The 21,390-nt window shown below is 48.3% G+C and overlaps 1 protein-coding gene and 1 pseudogene across 3 annotated transcripts in view; one reads left to right on the top strand and one right to left on the bottom strand.

Annotated features, from left to right (window-relative positions):
• Nucleotides 1-11,924, top strand: part of LOC140398482 (abl interactor 1-like) — a 61,071-nt gene extending 49,147 nt beyond the window's left edge. For all 3 annotated transcript variants that reach the window (XM_072487219.1, XM_072487218.1, XM_072487217.1), the window contains 2 exons: nt 2,683-2,814; nt 5,964-11,924. In XM_072487219.1, the coding sequence (XP_072343320.1) occupies nt 2,683-2,814; nt 5,964-6,127 (296 nt within the window). In that variant the 3' untranslated portion in view covers nt 6,128-11,924. The remainder of the gene's footprint in view (nt 1-2,682; nt 2,815-5,963) is intronic.
• A 6,943-nt stretch (nt 11,925-18,867) lies between these two features.
• The window catches only part of LOC140398069 (all-trans-retinol 13,14-reductase-like), a 77,233-nt pseudogene continuing 74,710 nt past the window's right edge, over nt 18,868-21,390 (bottom strand).

Here is a 21,390-nt window from a genome sequence, read left to right as displayed (position 1 = left end):
ATCTAATTGATGGATGGGAAGCCTGATTCACAGGCCAGCTGGGGTGCTCCAGCCCCCCCCCCCCCCCCAAGCCGAGAGTCCTGCTGGTGTGAATTGGTGCAAGTTCTGAGGAACGTAGACCTGACAGGTTGCAGTCTGAAGACCGGCAAGGGTATAAGTACCTTCCCAAGAATTGCATCCAGGGTGCCGAGGGGGAACCTTCCTGGGAGGTGGGGCTTAGGTGAGGGGGTTTGTTTGGCTGATCTCCCCATCTGCAGCCTTTAAACCCATTAAACAGTCACTCAATATCTAAAGATTAAAGTTTTCTCATAATAAAGTGAAACTGCACCCCTAAACCCATTAAACAGTCACTCAGTATGTCAGAAATACCCAGCTCTCATAATAAAGTGAAAGTGATTCCATCTGTACCTCTAAACCCTTTACAAAGTCTGTCTGTATGCCAAGTTGAAAGGTCTGTGAAATGAAGGTAAAAGTAACCACTTCAATGCGGTGGAAATCTCTCACAATCAATTTCATTGTCCATTAAAGTATAGAAATCTGTGTGTGTGCCAAGAAAGCTGAAAGCTTTGAACAGCGTTGTTTACATTCAATTTCATGGCCCATTGCCTACTAAAATATTTCTGATTGACAGGTTGAGGCAGTTTCAAAGGGGAGATTCAGATTGTATATTTATATAGTTCTGCAGGAATCCATTAATTCAGGGCAGCAGGTGTTTTCCTAACTTCAGTTTTAAAGAATAAATTTAGAGTACCCAATTATTTTTTTCCAATTAAGAGGCAATTTAGCATCGCCAATCCCCCAAAATTCCTGCACATCTTTGGGTTGTGGGGGTGAGACCCACGCAGACACGGGGAGAATGTGCAAACTCCACACGTATAGTGACTCGGGCCCGGGATTGAACCGGGGTCCTTGGCGCCAGGAGGGCTGCAGTGCTAATTACTGCGCCACCGTGCTGCCCTACTGCAGTTTTTTAATGAAGTTGCTTCTTTGTTCTCAAATGCTTCCTAGAAAGAGCAAATAAGTAATAACATTCTCACTTTTTGGGGAAGGCACTCTGAATGATGCATCATTTGCTTTACAACAGCTATTCTTTGCTAAATGTGGGGTTTCTTTTTCAAACATTTTCATGAATCATAGAATGCCTACAGCGCAGAAGGAGGCCATTCAGCCCATCGCACCTGCACTAGCCCTCTGCAAGAGCACCCTACATAGACCCAACCTCCCACTCTATCCCCGTTACGCCACCTAGGAGCAATTTAGCATAGCCAATTCACCTAACCTGCACATCTTTGTCTGCGGGAGGAAACCAGAGCACCCGGAGGAAACCCACGCAGACATGGGTGAACGTGCAAACTCCACAAAGTCACTCGAGGCCAGAATCGAATCCGGGTCTCCCGCACTGTACCACTTTGCTGTCCTGAAGTGGAAGAAACAAAAACATTGGTATGCTGGAAGATCAATTGCCATTGGCTGGATAGGTTTCAGCTGCCATTATATCACCAAATGTATCTACAGGCGCCATTACATCTGCCTGCCAATGGTGGCTCCGTGGACTCTGAGTCAGAATACAGGCAGTTGCAGAACTTTAATCCAACTGCACAGATGCTCTTTGATCCTCATGGACACTTTTAAAAAGCAAAAAAAAATCCTGTTTGATTATATGTTGCTGATTAATTACACTATGAATATCAGAAATGCATCTGACCGTTTTGAAATGACATCTGCATGACGTTAGCAAGCCATGGACGGCTAAAGTGGTACAAATAGAAGAGTGAAGGGGGTGGGGGTAATTTACCTTAAGATGAGTGTGGAATGGGTGATACTGAATCAGGTTTCTGCTGTACACCACATAAATGGGCAGCACGGTAGCACAGTGTGGTGGTATGTATTAGGGGTAATACGGTACACCACATGTCGACAGGCTATTGGTGGAGGGATGCCAGGTCCCGATAGGATCTGCCACCTACTGGACTCCACCCAGAAATGCCGGTATAAGAACCCAGTTTTCCCCTCCATTTCCCTCAGCAGCTGCATTCTGTAACCACGCTGCTGGGGATAACGTTCTGCTTAATAAAGCCTTCAATTGACATTACCTCAACCTGCTTTGCGTCATATTGACGGTGCTACACACAGTGGTTAGCACAGTTGCTTCACAGCTCCAGGGTCCCAGGTTCGATTCCCGGCTTGGGTCACTGTCTGCATGTTCTCCCCAATGTTTGGGTTTCCTCCGCGTGCTCCGGTTTCCTCCCACAGTCCAAAGATGTGCGGGTTAGGTGAATTGGCCATACTAAATTGCCCTTAGGTTAGGTGGGGTTACTGGTTTACGGGGATAGGATGGAGGTGTGGGCTTACGTGGGGTGCTCTTTCCAAGAGCTGGTGCAGACTCGATGGGCCGAATGACCTCCTTCTGCACTGTAAATTCTATGATCTAATGGAAGGGAAAATCGGACAGGGACTAATTCAGTATCACCCAGTCTGCAATAAAGTAAAAATTCTATTTGATATGTTTAAAAGCATGGGGGTACAATTCTAATGTTGAGGCTTAGAAAATATCTACAAACTTGCTTGCTTAATAATCTGTGTTGGCTCTCCATGATTTGGTTTAATTGCTGTAATACTTCTCTTTTGTTAAGCTAATGTTATTTTCCTGTTCTGATTATAACCTTGTTTCTTCGCTTTAAGTCACTGACTGCCCACCCCCGCCTCCTCCTCCTGACTTTATGCTTGATCTTCATGAATTGACCCCACCACCACCGCCTCCTATCGACTACTTAGACGAGCCTCAATGGATACCGGCCAACTACATTGAAAAAGGTACTGGTACGACTTCCGTTTTCAGTTCTTATGGAATTCATTTTCTGTTCTTGTAAACATTTATACAGCAGATGTACCAAAGGATAGATTTCGGCTTTGTACAATGGTAATTGATTTCCATCAACTTCGATTTTAGTTGTCTAACACTTTCAGCTCATATTACTGCTAATGAGGATAGGGAAAAATACTTGAAAGATTATTGGCTTGAGAGGCACAATCGAATAAAGACAGTTTTTCCACTTTGAGCAGGTCCATAGAATACATTTTGGTACAGTAATTTGGCAAAGTGCTTTGCTGGGCTATCTCTTTCTAACCTGTAGCTCTTTTCCTCTCAGCTTACTTTTCTACTTATTTATTCTTTCTCGCTCCATATCCTTGCTCCTCTTTACTATCTATTCTTCTGTTCTTCATTGGTATTTGTCAGAATTTACATACATTTTAAATCTTGTAGCATAAGGGTCTGGGATATACAGGGTTAATGTGGGACTGAGTGCAGGACTGCCCACACAATGCTGGAAGCAGCAAGACCCAGACCAAGTATATCAGTGTAGTGTCGAGCAGAGATGGGTAAAGACATAAGCATGGTGTTAGCTACGAGCCTGTAACCTTTACTGTGCATGTGTAAATGGTTCTAGTTTTTTAACAAAGACATGCAGTTAACCAAAAGAAGACAATGAAGACTTCTTTAAGACATATTATCTGTGGCCAACACCCTCCCAACATGGCAGGAGGGGATCAAATATCCACAACCTCACCAAAATGCTGAAACAAGCTGAAATGCTGGAAGACTAAGAAAAACTTCAACAACGTTTCTGAGCTGCTGAAAGAAGCGGCCAAAGGAAGTTGAGGGAGCAGAGCACAGAAAATGCAGTGACCAGGAGACAAGCACAACTTTTGTCCATGCCACAAGAATGAACGAGAGTAGCAGCGACCACTGATCTACACAACAGCCAAATCAACCCAGTGTGCCTCAACATGAGAGAATGGGAGAAGATGCCAGATGCCAGCTCAATCTCCAAGCCAACAGGAGGAACCAGCAACAACAGAGCCTATCATTCCACTGACAGAATGGTGAACGAGACAGACAAGGGTATAAGACCTCGAGACTGCCTTAACCTTTAAATTCAAGAACTAAACCAATGGCATGGGGTAGCGATAATGCCACAAAAGAGCTGAACTCCAGAGATGAGGTGAGAGTGAAAGCCCTTGATATCAAGGCAGCATTTGATTGAGTGTGGCGACAAAGAGCCATAGAAAAATTCAGGTCAATAGGAATCAGGTGGGAAACACTCCCCTGGTTAGAATCATACCGAGCATAAAGGAAGATGGTTGTATTTGTTGGAGGTCAGCGATATCAGTCCTGGGACATCACTGCAGGAGTTCCTCAGGGTAGTGTCCGAGGCCCAACCATCTTCAGCTAATTCATCAATGACCTTCCTTCCAACATAAGGTCAGATGTGGAGATGTTCGCTGATGATCGTACAATGTTCACTACCATTCGAGACTCCTCAGATACTGAAGCCGTCCATGTCCAAATGCAGCAAGACCCGGACTATATCCAGGCTTGGGCTAACAAGTGGCAAATTACATTTGCGCCACACAAGTGTCAGGCAATGAATATCCCCAATAAGAGAGAATCAAATCATTGCCCCTTGACATTCAGTGGCATTATCATCACTGAATCCCCCAGTACCAACACCCTTTGGGTTAGCATTGACGAGAAACTGAACTGGCCTAGCCATATAAATATTGTGGCTACAAGAGCAGGTCAGAGACTAGGAATGCTGCGGCAAGTAACTCACCTCCTGACTCCCCAAAGTCTGTCCACCACCTACAAGGCACAAGTCAGGAGTGCGAAGGAATACCCCCCACTTGCCTGGATGTATCCAGCTCCAACAACACGCAAGAAGCTTGTTTATCATCCAGGACACAGCAGCCCTTCCAGAAACATTCACTCCCTCCACCACTCATGCACAATAGCAACCATGTGTACCATCCACAAGATGCACTGCAGAACCTTCCAAACCCACAACTATTACCATCTAGAAGGACAAGAGCAGCAGATTCATGGGAACACCACCACTTCAAGTTCTCCTCCATCCTGACTTGGAACTATATCGCCGTTCCTTCACTGTCGTTGGGTCAAAATCCTGGAACTCCCTCCCTGATAGTGGGTGTACATGGACTGCAGCGGTTCAAGAAGGCAGCTCACCACCACCTTCTCAAGGGCAATTAGTGATGGGGCAAAGAATGCTGGTAAGCAGCAAAGCCTACATTTCGTAAAAATTAAGTAAAGAAATTTTGGATCGAGACTTGGTAGGAGGTGTAGTGTAGGGGTCTGGGACATGCAGCGTTCCTGTGGGACTGAGTACAGTATTGCCTGCACATGATTTAAGAAGGCACATGACCTAGACCCAGGTACCAGTGTGATGTTGAATAGAGACCTAATAATAATCGCTTATTGTCAAAAGTAGGTTTCAATGAAGTTACTGCGAAAAGCCCCTAGTCGCCACATTCCGGCGCCTGTTCGGGAAGACCGGTACGGGAATTGAACCCACGCTGCTGGCCTTGTTCTGCATTACAAGCCAGCTGTTTAGCCTACTGTGCTAAACCAGCCCATGAATGGAGACAATTTCTAGCCTCTATCCTTTACATTGGATGCATAAATAGTTTCAGTAGTTAATAAAGGTTTACAGATAACCTATAGAAGACTGCATAGACTTATTTAAGATGTACTATTCTGTAACCAACAGCCTCCCAACAAATGTTTCCAAAAAATGTCTTCCCTTTTGGCTTTTGTTTTCCCATTTTATATTCCACATCTTATTCCTTTCTTTGTCTGAATCAGCTTTATAATATTGAACTTAGTCTTAAAACGTATCTCCCAACTTCCTTGTAGCATAGTTGCCCTGCAACACGTGTGCCAATGACATACCTTTCTCTGGTACCTTTCTCTGGTGCAGAACAGTCCATTGGGAATGAAGATCTGTTTCAGGAAAGAAATAGTGAAGATGTAGTGATACCTGCATTAGTGCTCCCTGCGGAGATGTCGCTGTTCAGACACTTCTGTTTCACCGTAACTTTGATCAGTATTGCAGAATCTGTGCTGTGAGCTAGCCAACAAATCGATCTGTGTTCTTTCCCCTCAGCTGTTGCACTGTACACTTACAATAAACAGAGTGATGGCGATTTGACCTTTCAAGAAGGAGAAATCATCTACGTCATCGCCAAAAATGAGAACGGCTGGTTTGAAGGCGTTATCAATGGACTTACAGGTTACTTCCCTTCAAACTATGTACAGAGACTGGATTAAGATAGCAGATTACAGAAAGGACCGTACATGATCATGGAACCATAAGCAATAGGTAAATTAGCCACGTGCAAAGCGATAATGTTCATTTGAAAACAGATTTTCTTTCGCAATAAACATCTGGAAGGGGCATTAATGGGCCTCTAATCTTTGGGTGCTGTTTTTTTTTCAAATCTTGAAACTGACTGAAAATAGAATTACCAAGTACACGAGGGAGACACTTTACCCTTTAAAGCTTGTCCGCCTGTTCATCCCATCCATTTGAAATACAAGAGATACCACGTCTAACCAGCTGAAAGCAATGGTAAACATTAGCCCTGCCGCAACCGAGATTAACTAGAATACTGTGCGGAGACATCCACGGATAAAGCCCCACGGAACTTGTGAAAGGCAAACCGGGAATGTTAGGTGTGCAATTTCTCCTGCTCATCAGGTGGGTGGAATCTGACCAAGGCCAGGGGGAAGGTCAGACTGGAGGGTGTCGGGTCGGTGGGCCTATGATATCCCACCCCCTGCCAATCTTGCCAGATGTGGGGTAGAAAGGGCTGGTGGGCAGTCAGTTTGAATCTATAAGTGCCCAACTGTAGACCAACTGGTGACAGTGCGACAATGCCACTATCTTCTTGGTAGTGGGGAGGGCCCCAGCTGAGGCCAAAGCCCAGCAGATGCCCAGAGGCAGTTTGCTTTTGGGTGGCTTGGTGACCTGCAAGACCCGGCAACATCCAGACCCCCGCCCACCCCACCCCACCAGAGCTGCAAGGATTAGTGGGCCACAGTTGGGGCCACAGTGTATTGCAAGACAATTGAGATATCTTCAGAGGGTGCCTCAAGGTTGTGTTACCTTCACGGCACTTCTCCTACAAGCAGCGCCTTACTGCTGTCAGTGTGGCTGCTCTCCAACGCAGCAGTCCCTCTGATTGGGCATATAGCAGGCTCTCTGATTGGGTCTGCAGTAGTCCCTCTGATTGGGCATATAGCAGGTTATCTGATTGGCCTGCAGCAGTCCCTCTGATTGGGCATATAGCAGGCTCTCTAATTGGGCCTGTAGTAGTCCCTCCGATTGGGCATATAGCAGGCTCTCTGATTGGGTCTGTAGTAGTCCCTCTGATTGGGCATATAGCAGGCTCTCTGATTGGGTCTGTAGTAGTCTCTCTGATTGGGCCTGCAGCAGGCTAACTGATTGGGCCTGCAGCAGGCTAACTGATTGGGCCTGCAGCAGGCTAACTGATTGGGCCTGCAGCAGGCTAACTGATTGGGCCTGCAGCAGGCTCACTGATTGGGCCTGCAGCAGGCTCACTGATTGGGCCTGCAGCAGGCTCACTGATTGGGCCTGCAGCAGGCTCACTGATTGGGCCTGCAGCAGGCTCACTGATTGGGCCTGCAGCAGGCTCATTGATTGGTCCTGCAGCAGGCTAACTGATTGGCCCTGCAGCAGGCTAACTGATTGGGCCTGCAGCAGGCTCACTGATTGGGCCTGCAGCAGGCTCACTGATTGGGCCTGCAGCAGGCTCACTGATTGGGCCTGCGACCTCAGGGCCACGGCTGGTGTCCTTAATTGAGTGGAGGATGTGGCAGCAGCCAGTGAAGAGGTCACCTCCCCAAAGATCGCTGCCAACAAGTTGCCGAAATATCCCCGACCGATGATTAATTTTGAAATTGTTCAGATTTTTGCCTCTCGTCTCTGAGTTCAGAACTGAAAATATAAACTATAAATGTAGCTGGTTACATGTAAAAAGTAAAATGCATTACAGAAATAAACCTATTTATTTTTTAAAAATAGTTACTAGAAACCTGTAGGCAGAGATCACAATACATCAGAATCTTGTTCTCCTCTTATGCCAGATTAGTTTAGTAAAAGTCTACACCATGGTGATATTAGTGATAAATTTCCTCCTGCACTGTTCACCTTTTTGGAAATCTGAAATCCCACAAATGTTAAAGGAATCAGAAAGAATTTGTATTTGTGTGGTGCCTTTCGCAATCGTAGGGTGCTTGACATCCAATGAAATATTTTAAAGTGCAGTCACTCATTGTAATGCAGGAAAATGCAGCAGGGAATTTCCACGTAGCTGTAAGGCAATGACTAGATAATCTGTTTTCCTGATGTTGGTCAAGGGATAAATGTTGGCCAGGACACCAGGGACAATTCCTCTGCTCTTCTTCAAATTAGCAGAAGGGGATCTTTTATATCCACCTGACCGGGTGGATGGGGTGGCGGGGGAGGTCTTAGTTTAGCCTACTTGTGACAATAAGCGATTTTCATTTTCATTTCATTTTCACATATCATGGTGCAGTCACACACACACACTGATGGACAGGTAGATGGACCAACCAACACACACACAACATCGCAGCCAATCACCAGTGAGAGCACACGCACTATAAAACAGGGAACACCACAGTTCCCGCTCATCTAAAAGACACAACTTCCGACAGTCAGTACGCCCTCAGTGCTTCACTGGGAGTGCAGGTCTAGATTGTGTGCACAAGCCTCAGTAGTGTGACATGAATTGACAACCTGCTGAAATTGCTGAAGTTACAGACTGAAATTCAAGATTGGGCAAACCTTTTATGTATCTAACATCAGTGCAGGATCTGGCATCAGCATGATCTGAAGAAATGCTAACACTAACGAAGTGTGACATCCTCGATAATGTACAAAATGTTCTAAAAAGAATGGAAGCGTTGATTCATTTGAAAAACCAGCTAATGGCAGATGTAGCTTCATGGCTGCGAGCTTACAGTTTCTGACACCGTAACCCAGCAGTTGGAAAATTAAAACTGTGGTTTCTGGTTATCAAAGCAAAACCTTCCTTCATTCTGATAAGGCCACGAGTTCACCAGAGAAAGAACTGTGCTCAGAAAGTTCTGATTAGAAGTAGGTCAAAGCCTACGCTCTTCCCGATTACTGTAAGTTAAAGAAGAGCCTGCACTTCAAAATAACCGAAACACCAAGTTGCATCAAGTCTCTGATATAAAATAACTTAGGTGTCGTGTTGGGTGTTCCGATACACAAACGAACCAACAAGGTTGTAGATGGTACAACTCTGTTTTATTGTTCTGTACAATAATAACTATTAACCTCTGGCTGTGGTTCGTACTTCACCAGCTAACCTGTGGACCCAGACCTAGCACTATCTTAGTGAGGCACTCAGCACATGGTGTATGTCTGAGTGGCACGCTGTAAGCTCTGTGCTATCTCCTGTTAGAATCAGCGGGAACTGTGGTGTTCCCTGTTTTATAGTGCGTGTGCTCTCACTGGTGATTGGCTGCGATGTTGTGTGTGTGTTGGTTGGTCCATCTACCTGTCCATCAGTGTGTGTGTGTGACTGCACCATGATATGTGAAAATGAAATGAAAATGAAAATCGCTTATTGTCACAAGTAGGCTTCAAATGATGTTACTGTGAAAAGCCCCTAGTTGCCACATTCCGGCGCCTGTTCGGGGAGGCTGGTACGGGAATGTTTATGTTAATGTGGATATCATGACAATAGGTTTACCACTTCACCTTTTAATTCGTTGTGAATATTTTGCTAAATTTAAAACTTTTAAAAATGCATCCTTCAATAAAATAAGTAACAGTATTTTAAAAAAGGATCTTGCAATTGTTGTCAGTTACAACACATTGTCAGTGTTCGGTACGTAAGCGAGGAGCAGGGTTGAACTTTGCACAGAGGTTTCTGAAGGGTCCAAGAGGCTGGCTCTGGTGGTTTGCTTTTGTTTTTAGCTGTTGCAGCTGCCTGCTACAAAAATAACGATGATCTTTCAAACATTTTTGGTTGCCTCTCGGACACAATTCTCAATTGCACGTTGGGCTATTTTGTCCCAGGCTATCTTGGTGGCTTTTGTATTTCAAGCTGGATTGTCTCCTGTTAAATCATAAAGAATGTCAATAGAGAAAGTTTAACACTGTTGCTAATGGGTAGTTCAGGTGGGCAGCTATCCCAGTCAGAAGGGAGATGGCAAAGTAATTCACTTGTTTGTCAAGCCTGAAGACTGCACTGAGGTGAATGAATTAGATTGGTCTTAAACTGACCGAATCAACCCGACATCAATCTTCTGCAGAAATAATCAATGTGTATTGTGTCATTATCCTCCATGTACCACATTTACCTGGCAGAAATCACCCTTTTTTCATCGGGGGGAATGTAGTTTCGGCCATGAGTTCTGTTTTCTCTATTTCTCTTTGTTAACTCGACTCTGCGGACTGCCCGTTGTGGTGCACTGTTTAAACAGACTCTGGGCGGGATTCTCCAATAATGGGGCTATGTCCCCATGCCAGCGTGAAAAGCGGCACCAACCACTCCAGCGTCAACGGTCCCCGATAATGGGGAATTCTCCCCTTCCTAGGGGGCTAGGTTGGCACCTGAGTGGTCCCCGCAGCTCCAGCCGGCGCAGAACGGCCGGCGTGATTCCGCGCATGCGCGGAGGTTCCCTTTTCCGTGCCGGCCCCAGGCAATATGGTGGAGCCCTACAGGGGCCCGCCGCGGAGTAAAGTAGGCCCCCACAGAACCAGCCCACCCGCTGATCGGTAGGCCCCAATCACGGGCCAGGCCAGCGTGGGGCCCCCCCTGGGGTCGGGTCCCCCCCGCACCCCCTCCAGGACGTCCCCCGCAGACTCACCTTCCAGGTTCCGCCGTGTGGGACCTGAGTAACCCACGCCGGCGGGACTCGGCTAAACTCGTCGGCCCATCGGGGCCCGGAGAATCGCCGGGGGGGGGGGCACTGTCAACGACGCCCGACTGGCGCGGCGGGAATCCTGTGGCCGCCCGAGAGTTGGCGCCGGAGAATGGGGAAGCCGGCGTCGGGGCGCGATTCGCGCATCCCCCCGGGGATTCTCCGATCCGGAGCCAAGTCGGTGAATTCCGGCCTCTGCTTTGTAGTTTGCAGAGTCAATGGGCGGGATTCTGTGATACAGAGGCTAAGTGTTGACGCCGTCGTAAATGCCGTCGCGTTTTACGACGGCGTCATTAGGCCCCCAGGAGCAGCGATACTGAGCCCTACAGGGGCCATCACGGCACTGGAGCGACTCACGCAGCTCCAGTTGCCGATACCGGCGTCAAATGGGCGGCGCGGGTCTGCGCATGCGCGCTGCAACCGGCGCGAATTTGCGCATGTGTGCTAGTTTCCTTCTCTGCACCGGCCCCGACGCAACAGGGACCCGGCGCGGATTAAAAGAGGCCCCCACCAGGAGAAGCCGGCTCACCGATCGGTAGGCCCCGATTGTGGGCCAGGCCACGCTGGATGCCCCCCAGGGTCGGACCCCCACCTCCCTCCACCAGGCCGCCCCCCGCAGGATGGACACCGAGGTCCCGCCGGGTAAGACCACATGTGAACGGTGCTGGCGGGACTCGGCCTATCTCGGCGGCCACTCGGCCCATCCCGCGCGGAAAATCGTCAGGGAGGCCGAGTAGAGGGGCTTCCGACCGGCGCCCCGCCGACCGCGCCGGCGCCAACGGTGACCGGAGAATCGGCGGACCAGCATCGGGGCGGCATCAGGTGAATCGCGCCCGGCACCGCGATTCTCCGACCCGGCCCGGGCTCTGAGAATCCCACCCAATATACTTTGAGTCCTTCTGCTAGTCTCACTCAACTCATTGATTGACACAACGTCGTCGGTATGGCAGTGTTTCCCTGCAGTGCGTACCCCATTTTATAATGTGAAGCATTTTTCCTTCCTTGTTCTGTTTGTCTTTTACTGACCTGCCCTTTTATTTTTTTACTAACTGTGCTACTGGTGTAAGACGTAAATGTATTTTAGCTTTTCGGACAGAACTAAAATAAAAATTCAGCCCAGAAATTAGTGTTGGCACTTTTGTGAATAAGTACTTAACACTGCTGCATGGGATTCACTATTTTAACTGCAATGGTAACCTGTCTGTTTTAAATGGGTTAATGCTAAAATGAAGGAATATCATATAACCGTGCTGAGTGTTTTGCCCACTGGTAAGTGCCATGAGGAATTCCATGGCTGTACTGTATGAATTGATTATTTTTGTATATGTAGCACTGAAATGTTCATTTTTTTTATAACAGCTGCAAAAACTATTTTCTGTACAGGAAAGTAGGATTAATATTTTATAATTCAAGATTTTGTATTTCACTCTGTAAATGATGCAATAATGTTCACTTTCATTTCTGTAGTAATGCAGCAGTGCCCCGCAAAGGGACACAAATTCTAACAAATCGAGGGCTCAGTTTTTGTGAGCGACTAGTTCTACTTTTCAGCGAACAAATGTTTTGGAGCATTTCAATGAGGTCAGAGTTTAGGATTTGAAATAAAATAAATTCTATGTTGTTTGGCCCACACAATTTAAACTGCTCATCTTTTTGCTACATTCTCTCCGACATTTCCAAAATCCGTTATGATACTGCTCTCGACTGACGATTTCAACTGCAAATTGACTCATATAGCATCTTCGATGTAGCAAGACGTCGGAAGGCACTTCACCAGGACGTAATCAGATATTTACTTGGGTTCCAAACAGCAATGATGAAATGGATTCTTGTACCTTTTATTCACTTTAGGAAGATAATTTTAGTTTCACATGTAACTATAAAAATGGCATGAAGCAATTGGGAGGCTGCAAAGAAAGTTAATCTAAATGAGGTAGGCTGGAAATATCTTGGTGCTGAATGTTCTGGTGTTTGTGTAGCCGAGCCAGACAGAGCTAAAAAGGCTGCTTCACAGGACTGCTTGTTAGCTGCCCTCAGCTGAAGCACTAGTTCACTTCAGAACCTTGCAGTTAGGTAGAGGAAATATCAGCCAGATACCTTCCTCTTGATCAATGCCCCTTGCTGCAGGGTGAGCAAGGAGGACAAGACAGGCTCAGACGTGATTGCCCCTAGTTTACCAGCAGTTACTGTCCTGGATCACTCCATGGGCAATGCATCAGTGCAATAGTATTCCAGCATGAGATAGCATCCTTAGCACATGAGCGGAGAAAATGTGAGTGTAAAATGTGAGTGTAAAATAATACGCTTTTAAAAAATATATATATTTTAATGAGAGTGGGTCTGAGTGTGTTAGGATGAGGTGAGTTAGGATAAGGTTAGCAGTGAAAAATGCAAAATGATCTGCTGAGAGTGCATCACAGTATTTACAGTATTGCAGTGGTTAGCACTGTTGCTTCACAGCACCAAGGACCAGGGTTCGATTCCCAGCTTGGGTCACTATCTGTGCAGGGTCTGCACGTTCTCCCTGTGTTTCCTCCGGGTGCTCCGGTTTCCTCCCACAAGCCCCGAAAGACATGCTATTAGGTAATTTGGACATTCTGAATTCTCCCTCAGTGTACCCGAACAGGCGTCGGAGTGCGGCGACTAGGGGATTTTCACAGTAACGTCATTGCATTGTTAATGTAAGCCTACTTGTGACACTAAAGTAAACGGTTAGTATAACGTTCAAAGGAAGGCAATCAACTGGAATCTGGTTAACTTTTTTTGCATTATGTAAGAGTATTCCGGAACATAAACATTTTGATATGGAGCAGAACAAAGTACCTTTTTCAGGTAAGATTATCTTTTCACAAAGAATATGCAGGTTAATCCGATTTTTTTTCAGGTGTCATTTTGATTACTCATGGCAAATTTGATAATTTATTTTTACTGAAGTTTTTTAAAAGTTGCAGTATCGATAACTTCCTGACAGTGGCGACGCTGAGCTATTAGAAGTTCCCCTATCTCAGTACTGCCACCATTAGGAGATGTAAGGAAGGACAACACCAATGTGCATTCTGCACTGTTTTATCTCATCACGACATTAAGTCGGGAGATGCAGTATTTACTGTCACTTTTCTAAATCAACTGCACAAGGTTTTTGACTATTTCTCGATTAAATATCAATAGAATTCTTAGTTATTCAGTCTTTATTATTTGTAAAATTATCTAGGAATGTATAAACACTCATCTTAAATAATAAAACCCAGATTAAACGTGCATAATGAAAAGGTAATGTTAATCTGTTGCATAAAAATAATGTAAATGCATCATACATTTTCTGGGACAAATTACTTTTAAAACTCAAAGTTTTTGCATACATATTTGAGTCTTTTAACTTGTTTCTTCTACACTCTACGCCAGTGAATCGCATTTTACAACAGGCAACTATCTGGTCCGACAGATTGGGGCATTCATTTTGACAATATACCGACATTTTAAAAAACTCTATAGCAGGGTGGCACATATGTGGAGCGAGAGAGAACAAGATCACTCCAGAGGGAGAAAAACAAGAAATTCTCAGGTCGGCAGAGAGAGAGAGAGAGAGAGAGAGAGCACTGCACAGACAGATAGAAAGAGCATCTGTGATTAGCAGAAACGATCACAGACACTGGGCGCCATTCTCCGCTCCCCCGCCGGTTGGGAGAATCGCCTGGGTCGCCAAATGTTCCCGCGACGCCGGTCCGACGCCCTCCCACGATTCACCCAAGCGGCGAGAACGGCTCCGTCGAGTTCCGCGCGGCGCAGGCCGGAGAATCACCCGAGACACCCAAAATGGCGATTCTCCGGCACCCCTGCTATTCTCAGGCCCAGATGGGCCGAGCGGCCTGCCCAAAAGGGCGGGTTCCCCCCGGCGCCGTCCACACCTGGTCGCTGCCGGCGGGAACGGCGCGGGAACGCTGGGGAGGGGGGCGGCCTGCTGGGGGGCGAGGGGGGATCCTGCACCGGGGGGGGGGGAGGCTCAAATGGGGTCTGGCCCGCGATCGGTGCCCACCGATCGTCAGGCCGTCCTTCTGAAGGAGGACCTTCTTCCTTCCGCAGCCCCGCAAGATCCGTCAGACATCTTCTTGCGGGGCGGACTCGGAGAGGACGGCAACCATGCATGCGCGAGTTGGTGCCGGCCAACCCGCGCATGCGCGGGTGACGCCAGTTATGCGGCGCCAGCCGCGTCATGTATGCGCCGCCGCCTTTACGCGGCACCAAGGCCTGGCGTGCGTAAATGATGCGGCGCCGCTCCTAGCCCATTATCGGGCCCTGAATCGCTCGGGATAGGGGCCGTTTCGCGCCATCGTAAACCTCGACGGCGCGAACAGTCTGCTTCCATTTCGGAGAATCCCGCCCCTTGAAGGAGCAATCGAGTAGATTGGAGTTTACCTGGAATTTAAATTCTTCACAACATAATGTACAACATCAAAGGAAACACAACATTGATAAGTACTCATTTCTGGCTCCTGGCTTTGGATTGACGCTGGGTCCAGGCATCCAGAGTGCAGTAGTAGAGATTTCCAAAGGTAGAAACTTTGAATCTCACATTTGGAGTTTCTCTGAAGTTCCGAAAGTTTTATTCTTTTCTAACGAATGCCCAAGGCAGGAGCTGTGCATTTGCCTGATTGATAACCAACAAGGGTGCTTTAGACGAGTAGGAATTTCTTCTCTGAGAAGGTAGCGAATCTGTGGAAGTCTTTACTGCAGAGAGCTGTGGAGGTTGGTTGATAAGTATGTTCAAGGCTGAGATAGACTTTTTAATCATGTTGTGGAGAAGCCGACGTTGGACTGGGGTGAGCACAGTACGAAGTCTTACAACACCAGGTTAAAGTCTAACAGGTTTGTTTCGATGTCACTAGCTTTCGGAGCGCTGCTCCTTCCTCAGGTGAATGAAGAGGTATGTTCCAGAAACATACATATAGACAGATTCAAAGATGCCAGACAATGCTTGGAATACGAGCATTAGCAGGTGATTAAATCTTTACAGATCCAGAGATGGGGTAACCCCAGGTTAAAGAGGTGTGAATTGTGTCAAGCCAGGACAGTTGGTAGGATTTCGCAGGCCAGATGGTGGGGGATGAATGTAATGCGACATGAGTCCCAGGTCCCGGTTGAGGCCGCACTCATGTGTGCGGAACTTGGCTATAAGCTTCTGCTCGGCGATTCTGCGTTGTCGCACGTCCTGAAGGCCGCCTTGGAGAACGCTTACCCGGAGATCCGAGGCTGAATGCCCTTGACTGCTGAAGTGTTCCCCGACTGGAAGGGAACATTCCTGCCTGGTGGTTGTCGCGCGATGTCCGTTCATTCGTTGTCGCAGCGTCTGCATGGTCTCGCCAATGTACCACGCTTCGGGACATCCTTTCCTGCAGCGTATGAGGTAGACAATGTTGGCCGAGTCGCACGAGTATGTACCGCGTACCTGGTGGGTGGTGTTCTCACGTGTAATGGTGGTATCCATGTCGATGATCTGGCACGTCTTGCAGAGATTGCCATGGCAGGGTTGTGTGGTGTCGTGGTCGTTGTTCTGAAGGCTGTCTAGTTTGCTGCAAACAATGGATTGTTTGAGGTTGCGCGGTTGTTTGAAGGCAAGTAGTGGGGGTGTGGGGATGACCTTGGCAAGATGTTAATCTTAATCGATGACGTGTTGAAGGCTGTGAAGAAGATGTCGTAGTTTCTCCGCTCCGGGAAAGTACTGGACGACGAAGGGTATTCTGTCGGTTGTGCCCCATGTTTGTCAATGATTAATCACTCCTGCTGTCTCGAGTTTGGATTAGATTTTGATCAATCAAATAATCCATTTTGCATTCTTTTTTCTGGGATGTCGAAAGGAAGATAAGGCAGGATCGTAGCAAGTGCTGCTCGCAGCCTCCTGTTTTCTCCTATGGAAGGGGAGAGTATTAATTTAGACACATCAATAGCGTGAAAAACCTTGGGCGATAGCTAAACCCTGCCCCGCCACACCCGACTCGGACACGACACGGCCATTAAATCTCGTGAGAGGCCTCTTGCGAGATTTACCCGTCTCGCCACGCCTAGCGAGATCTAACGGCATCTCGTGAGAAGTTGCGATATGGGGGCGGGGCCTAAATTTGAATATACAAGTGTGCATTCAGGCACACTTGAATCTACACTCGCCGGGTCTAACCAGTGCCGGGGATAGAATCCCCTCACTGAAGCGATCCCAGGCGACCACTGTTTAGCACTGGTCTCTACAAACCAGGGCACGGTGAAACAACACTTGGGGGGGTCCCTTAGGCAATTGGAGGCGCCTGGGTGGGATTTGGCACCCTGGCACTGCTGAAGACACTTTGGCGCTGTCAGACTGGTACCCTGGCAGTGCCACCTGGGTGCCAGCCTAGCACTGACAGGGTGCCCAGGTGGCACGGCCAGGGGAACTGCCAGTCTGGAAGTGTCAAAGTGCCAAAATGGCATTTTGCCTGTGACAGGAATCGGGCCGCGGGGTGAGGTGGGGTGCGGGGGCTCGAGGAGCCCCTAACAAGTTGGGATGTTGGGGTGGGTCCCGGGTCATGTTGGGGAATCAAGAGATCAAGGTGCCATTTAAAAATGGCGCCCCAATCTCTTCCTGCACTGGTGAGCAGAGCTCCCAGGGCATGAGATGGGACTGAGTGCCCAACAACCAAGCACCTGGGACAGTTTACCCTGCTGATTCACTCTGGGCACGATTCTCCCAAAAGGGAACAACGCCCCCTAGCGAGCACGTTTAGCCGCATGTTTCCCGGCGCTTGCAATGCCGAGGAACACATGGCTATTCAATGTGACTTGCGCTGAATAAGGGGCTTGAATGGGAAACGCGCGGCCGAGGCCGCACACAGCCCCGCTATGTCGGGCGGCACGGTATCACAGTGGTTAGCACTGTTGCTTCACAGCGCCGATTCCCAGGTTCGAGTCCCAGCTTGCGCCACTGCCTGTGCAGAGTCTGTACGTTCTCCGTGTGTCTGCGTGGGATTCTTCGGCAACTCCGGTTTCCTCCCACAAGTCCCGAAAGATGTGCTGTTAGGTAATTTGGACATTCTGAACTCTCCCTCCGTGTACCGAACAGGCAGAAGAATGTGGCGGCTCGGGGCTTTTCATGGTAACTTCATTGCAGTGATAATGTTAGCCTACTTGTGACAATAAAGAGTATTATTATTATTTGTAGTCATGGCGTCCCGATCTCTCGCTACACTGGGGAGTTCCAGCGAGCAGAGCTCCCCAGTGTAGCGAGAGATCGGGAGGACATTTTTAATTGGCCTCCTGATCTCCAATGCCCCCCAAAAGGAGCCCCCCCCCCCATCTTGGTAGTGCCAATCTGGCACTTTAGCAGTGCTCATGCCAGCTGGCCGTGCTGCCTAGGTACCTTGGCAGTGCCAAGGTGGCACCCAGATGACACTGCCAGCTGACATGGGCACTACTAGGGTGTCCAGGTGGCACCAGCAGTGCCAGGGCACCAACTTGCCCAAAGAGCATGCAGCTGGGGGCCTCTGAAACCCTGGGAGACCCCCACAAGTACCATTCCATCTGGACCCTGTTTGTGTGGATCAGTACTAAATGGCGCTCACTCGAGGCCTCTGAGGTGAAGGGTTTGAATCCTAAAGCCTCGGGTACCTCGGGAATCTGCACGTTTATGTGGATTTGCCAAAAGGTGACACTGCCCTTTGTGGGCGGGACGTATATCACAACATCTCGTTGGATCTCGGCAGGCGCGCTGAGCCAGTTAGATCCCAGGAGCGGGGTCTCCTAGCTTCCATCGGCCACGCATCGCCGCAGCGAGCCGCTTTTCCGGCACTGCGTGGCTGTTGGATTGCGCCCTCTGATTTCCGGGGACTATTCCCTGCACGGAACATTCAAGAACATCTTAACAGCTTGAATTTTGACAATACAATTTTCTCAAGAGTCTGCTGCTCTCACACGCCCTCACACTCCCCGAGACAAAAATGTGCTCAGCGAAAAAAGTATTGGAAATGAGTAGACTTCAAAGATTGTCACGAGCAAGGAGGACAATATTTCATTACTTTACATGCAAGGTGCCACAAAAACTGCTGTCAGTGTTTCACATCACTTTTTTTAAGATCCTTTTTCTTAAGTCTTCTTTTAAGACGGAGAAGGTCCACATACAGAATTCGACCTAAAACGGCAGAGGCAGCAAGGAGGCCTCCGTGCATGGCTCCAGCTAATCCATTAGAGAAAACATCTTGACCTGGAAGAAAAGGATAAGGGAATGTCAGTGACTAGAAGTCTGGAAATGCTCCAGAAATGGAGCCGGAAGGGGGCTGAGAAACTGTTCGAGAAACTTTGGAAATTTCAGCTGGAATTTTTCAAATTCGAAATTCAGTAACATTGTAAGTGCCCCGTTACAATGGAGATAGCCATGGAAGAATTTGGACATGCCATACGATTGTTTGTTAAAGAGTTGTTGAAGACTTCCGGTGGCGACCATAAAGTGAGAGGTCGCACCTAAGGGCAGCACAGTAGCATAGTGGTTAGCACAATTGCTTCACAGCTCCAGGGTCCCAGGTTCGATTCCCGGCTTGGGTCACTATCTGTGCGGAGTCTGCACATCCTCCCCGTGTGTGCGTGGGTTTCCTCCGGGTGCTCCGGTTTCCTCCCACAGTCCAAAGATGTGCAGGTTAGGTGGATTGGCCATGATACATTGCCCTTAGTGTCCAAAATTGCCCTTAGTGTTGGGTTGGGTTACTGAGTTTGAGGATAGGGTGGAGATGTTGACCTTGGGTAGGGTGCTCTTTCCAAGAGCCAGTGTAGACTCGATGGGCCGAATTACCTCCTTCTGCACTGTAAATTCTATGAAATCTATGAATTGTGGGCAGCACGGTAGCAGTGGTTCGCACTATGGCTTCACAGTGCCAGGGCGCCAGGTCCGATTCCCGGCTTGAGTCACTGTCTGTGTGGAGTCTGCATGTTCTCCCCGTGTCTGCGTGGGTTTCCTCCGGGTGCTCCGGTTTCCTCCCACAAGTCCCGAAAGACGTGCTGTTCGGTAATTTGGACATTCTGAATTCTCCCTCTGTGTACCCGAACAGGCGCCGGAGTGTGGCGACTGGGGGATTTTCGCAGTGACTTCATTGCAGTGTTAATGTAAGTCTATGTGTGACAATAAAGATTATTATATTATTAATTCACATCTGAGTGTTCATGAGGAACTTTGCTCTCTACATTTCCTTGGTTGTCATCCCTCTCTGGGATGGATAAGGCAGTGTCTTTGGATGAGATGGGGAAGGGAAGATCTCTGATATCTATGGGCAGTTGATGGAGAGGGAGAGGGCTTTGGTGGAGGAGATGAAGAGAGAATGGGAGGAAGAGTTGGGTTGCGCATTTGTGTGGGTGGGAGGGGGGGGGAGTGGTGGTGGGGTGCGGGGGGAGGGGGGGAGCGTGAAGTGAAGCCCCATTAAGATAAACTCTACTTCCTCGTGTGCGAGACCGTGCCTGATTCAGTTTAAAGTGGTGCCCAGAGTGCACATTAGTGGGCGCTTTCTGTGGTGGAGGATAGGTTATTGAGGGCTGACCAACCACCCGCACATGGTTTGGTTCTGTCCTAAATTGGGGACGTTCTAGGCTTCCTTTTTCGAGATTACGTCTGAGATTGCAGGGGTAAAGTTGGCACCGTGCCCGTGGATGCCGATCGTTGGCGTTTCGGATGAGCTGGAGCTGCAGAAGGGGAAATAGGCTGAGGTGTTGTCCTTTGCCTCCCTGATACCCTGGAGAGGATTCTGCTTGGATGGCGGGCACCGGGGTCGCTTAGGGCGACGTCTTGGGGGGGGGGGGGTGCGGTTGGGGGGGGGGGGGGGGGGGGACGATATATGAGAGTTTTTGCACCTGGAAAAAAATCAAATACGCCGGAGGAGGGGTTCTATTTGAGGCGGAAGCTGTTTCTCTCTTTCTTTAAGAATTGGTAGTCGTCAGCAAATTGTGGGGGGTGGTGGTGGTGGGGCTCTAGATGAGGGGAGGCGGTTGGCATAAGAGAGGGATGTATGGGATAGGTTGGTGGGGATATTTTATTATAAAAGTTGTATAAAGTTGAGTGTTTGTTGTGCATGTTGTAAAATGGAAAATGTCTCGAATAAAAATATTTTCAAAAAAACAAAGAGTTGTTGAAGGCACAAGTGGATTATTTGAATAGGGCCCTGGCATTGAGAATAATTGCGGACATCAAAATGATTTAGTGGCTCCGTGGCCCCTTTCCTATCAAAATCTATTCAATCAGCAACCTGATGAAATCGGTTTCTCTCATGCCAAGGAACATGGGCAAAATTCTCCGTTATCGGCGGAAAGTCCGCCGATCGGCGCAAAAAACGGCGCAAATCCGACTTGCGTCACGTCGGAAAAATGGGTCGATAGATTCCAGCCCGAAATGGGCTAGCAGCGACGTAACGGGATCCGCGCTTGCGCAGTGGTTCACGCCATGCAGCGTCATACGCGCTGCACGGCGTGACGGCTCATAAGGCCGTGCTGCTCCCCCACACCCGACCGGAACACCCGACCGCAACACCCGACTGGATGGCTGGCCGTCGCTCTACCCCGAGGTTTGAGTCACGCGATGTGGAGGCGCTCCT

Source organism: Scyliorhinus torazame, chromosome 21 (assembly GCF_047496885.1).
Source record: "Scyliorhinus torazame isolate Kashiwa2021f chromosome 21, sScyTor2.1, whole genome shotgun sequence".
Lineage (NCBI taxonomy): Eukaryota > Metazoa > Chordata > Chondrichthyes > Carcharhiniformes > Scyliorhinidae > Scyliorhinus > Scyliorhinus torazame.
The sequence above is the reverse complement of the archived record's forward strand: the minus strand, read 5'-3'. Positions and strand labels throughout refer to the sequence as shown.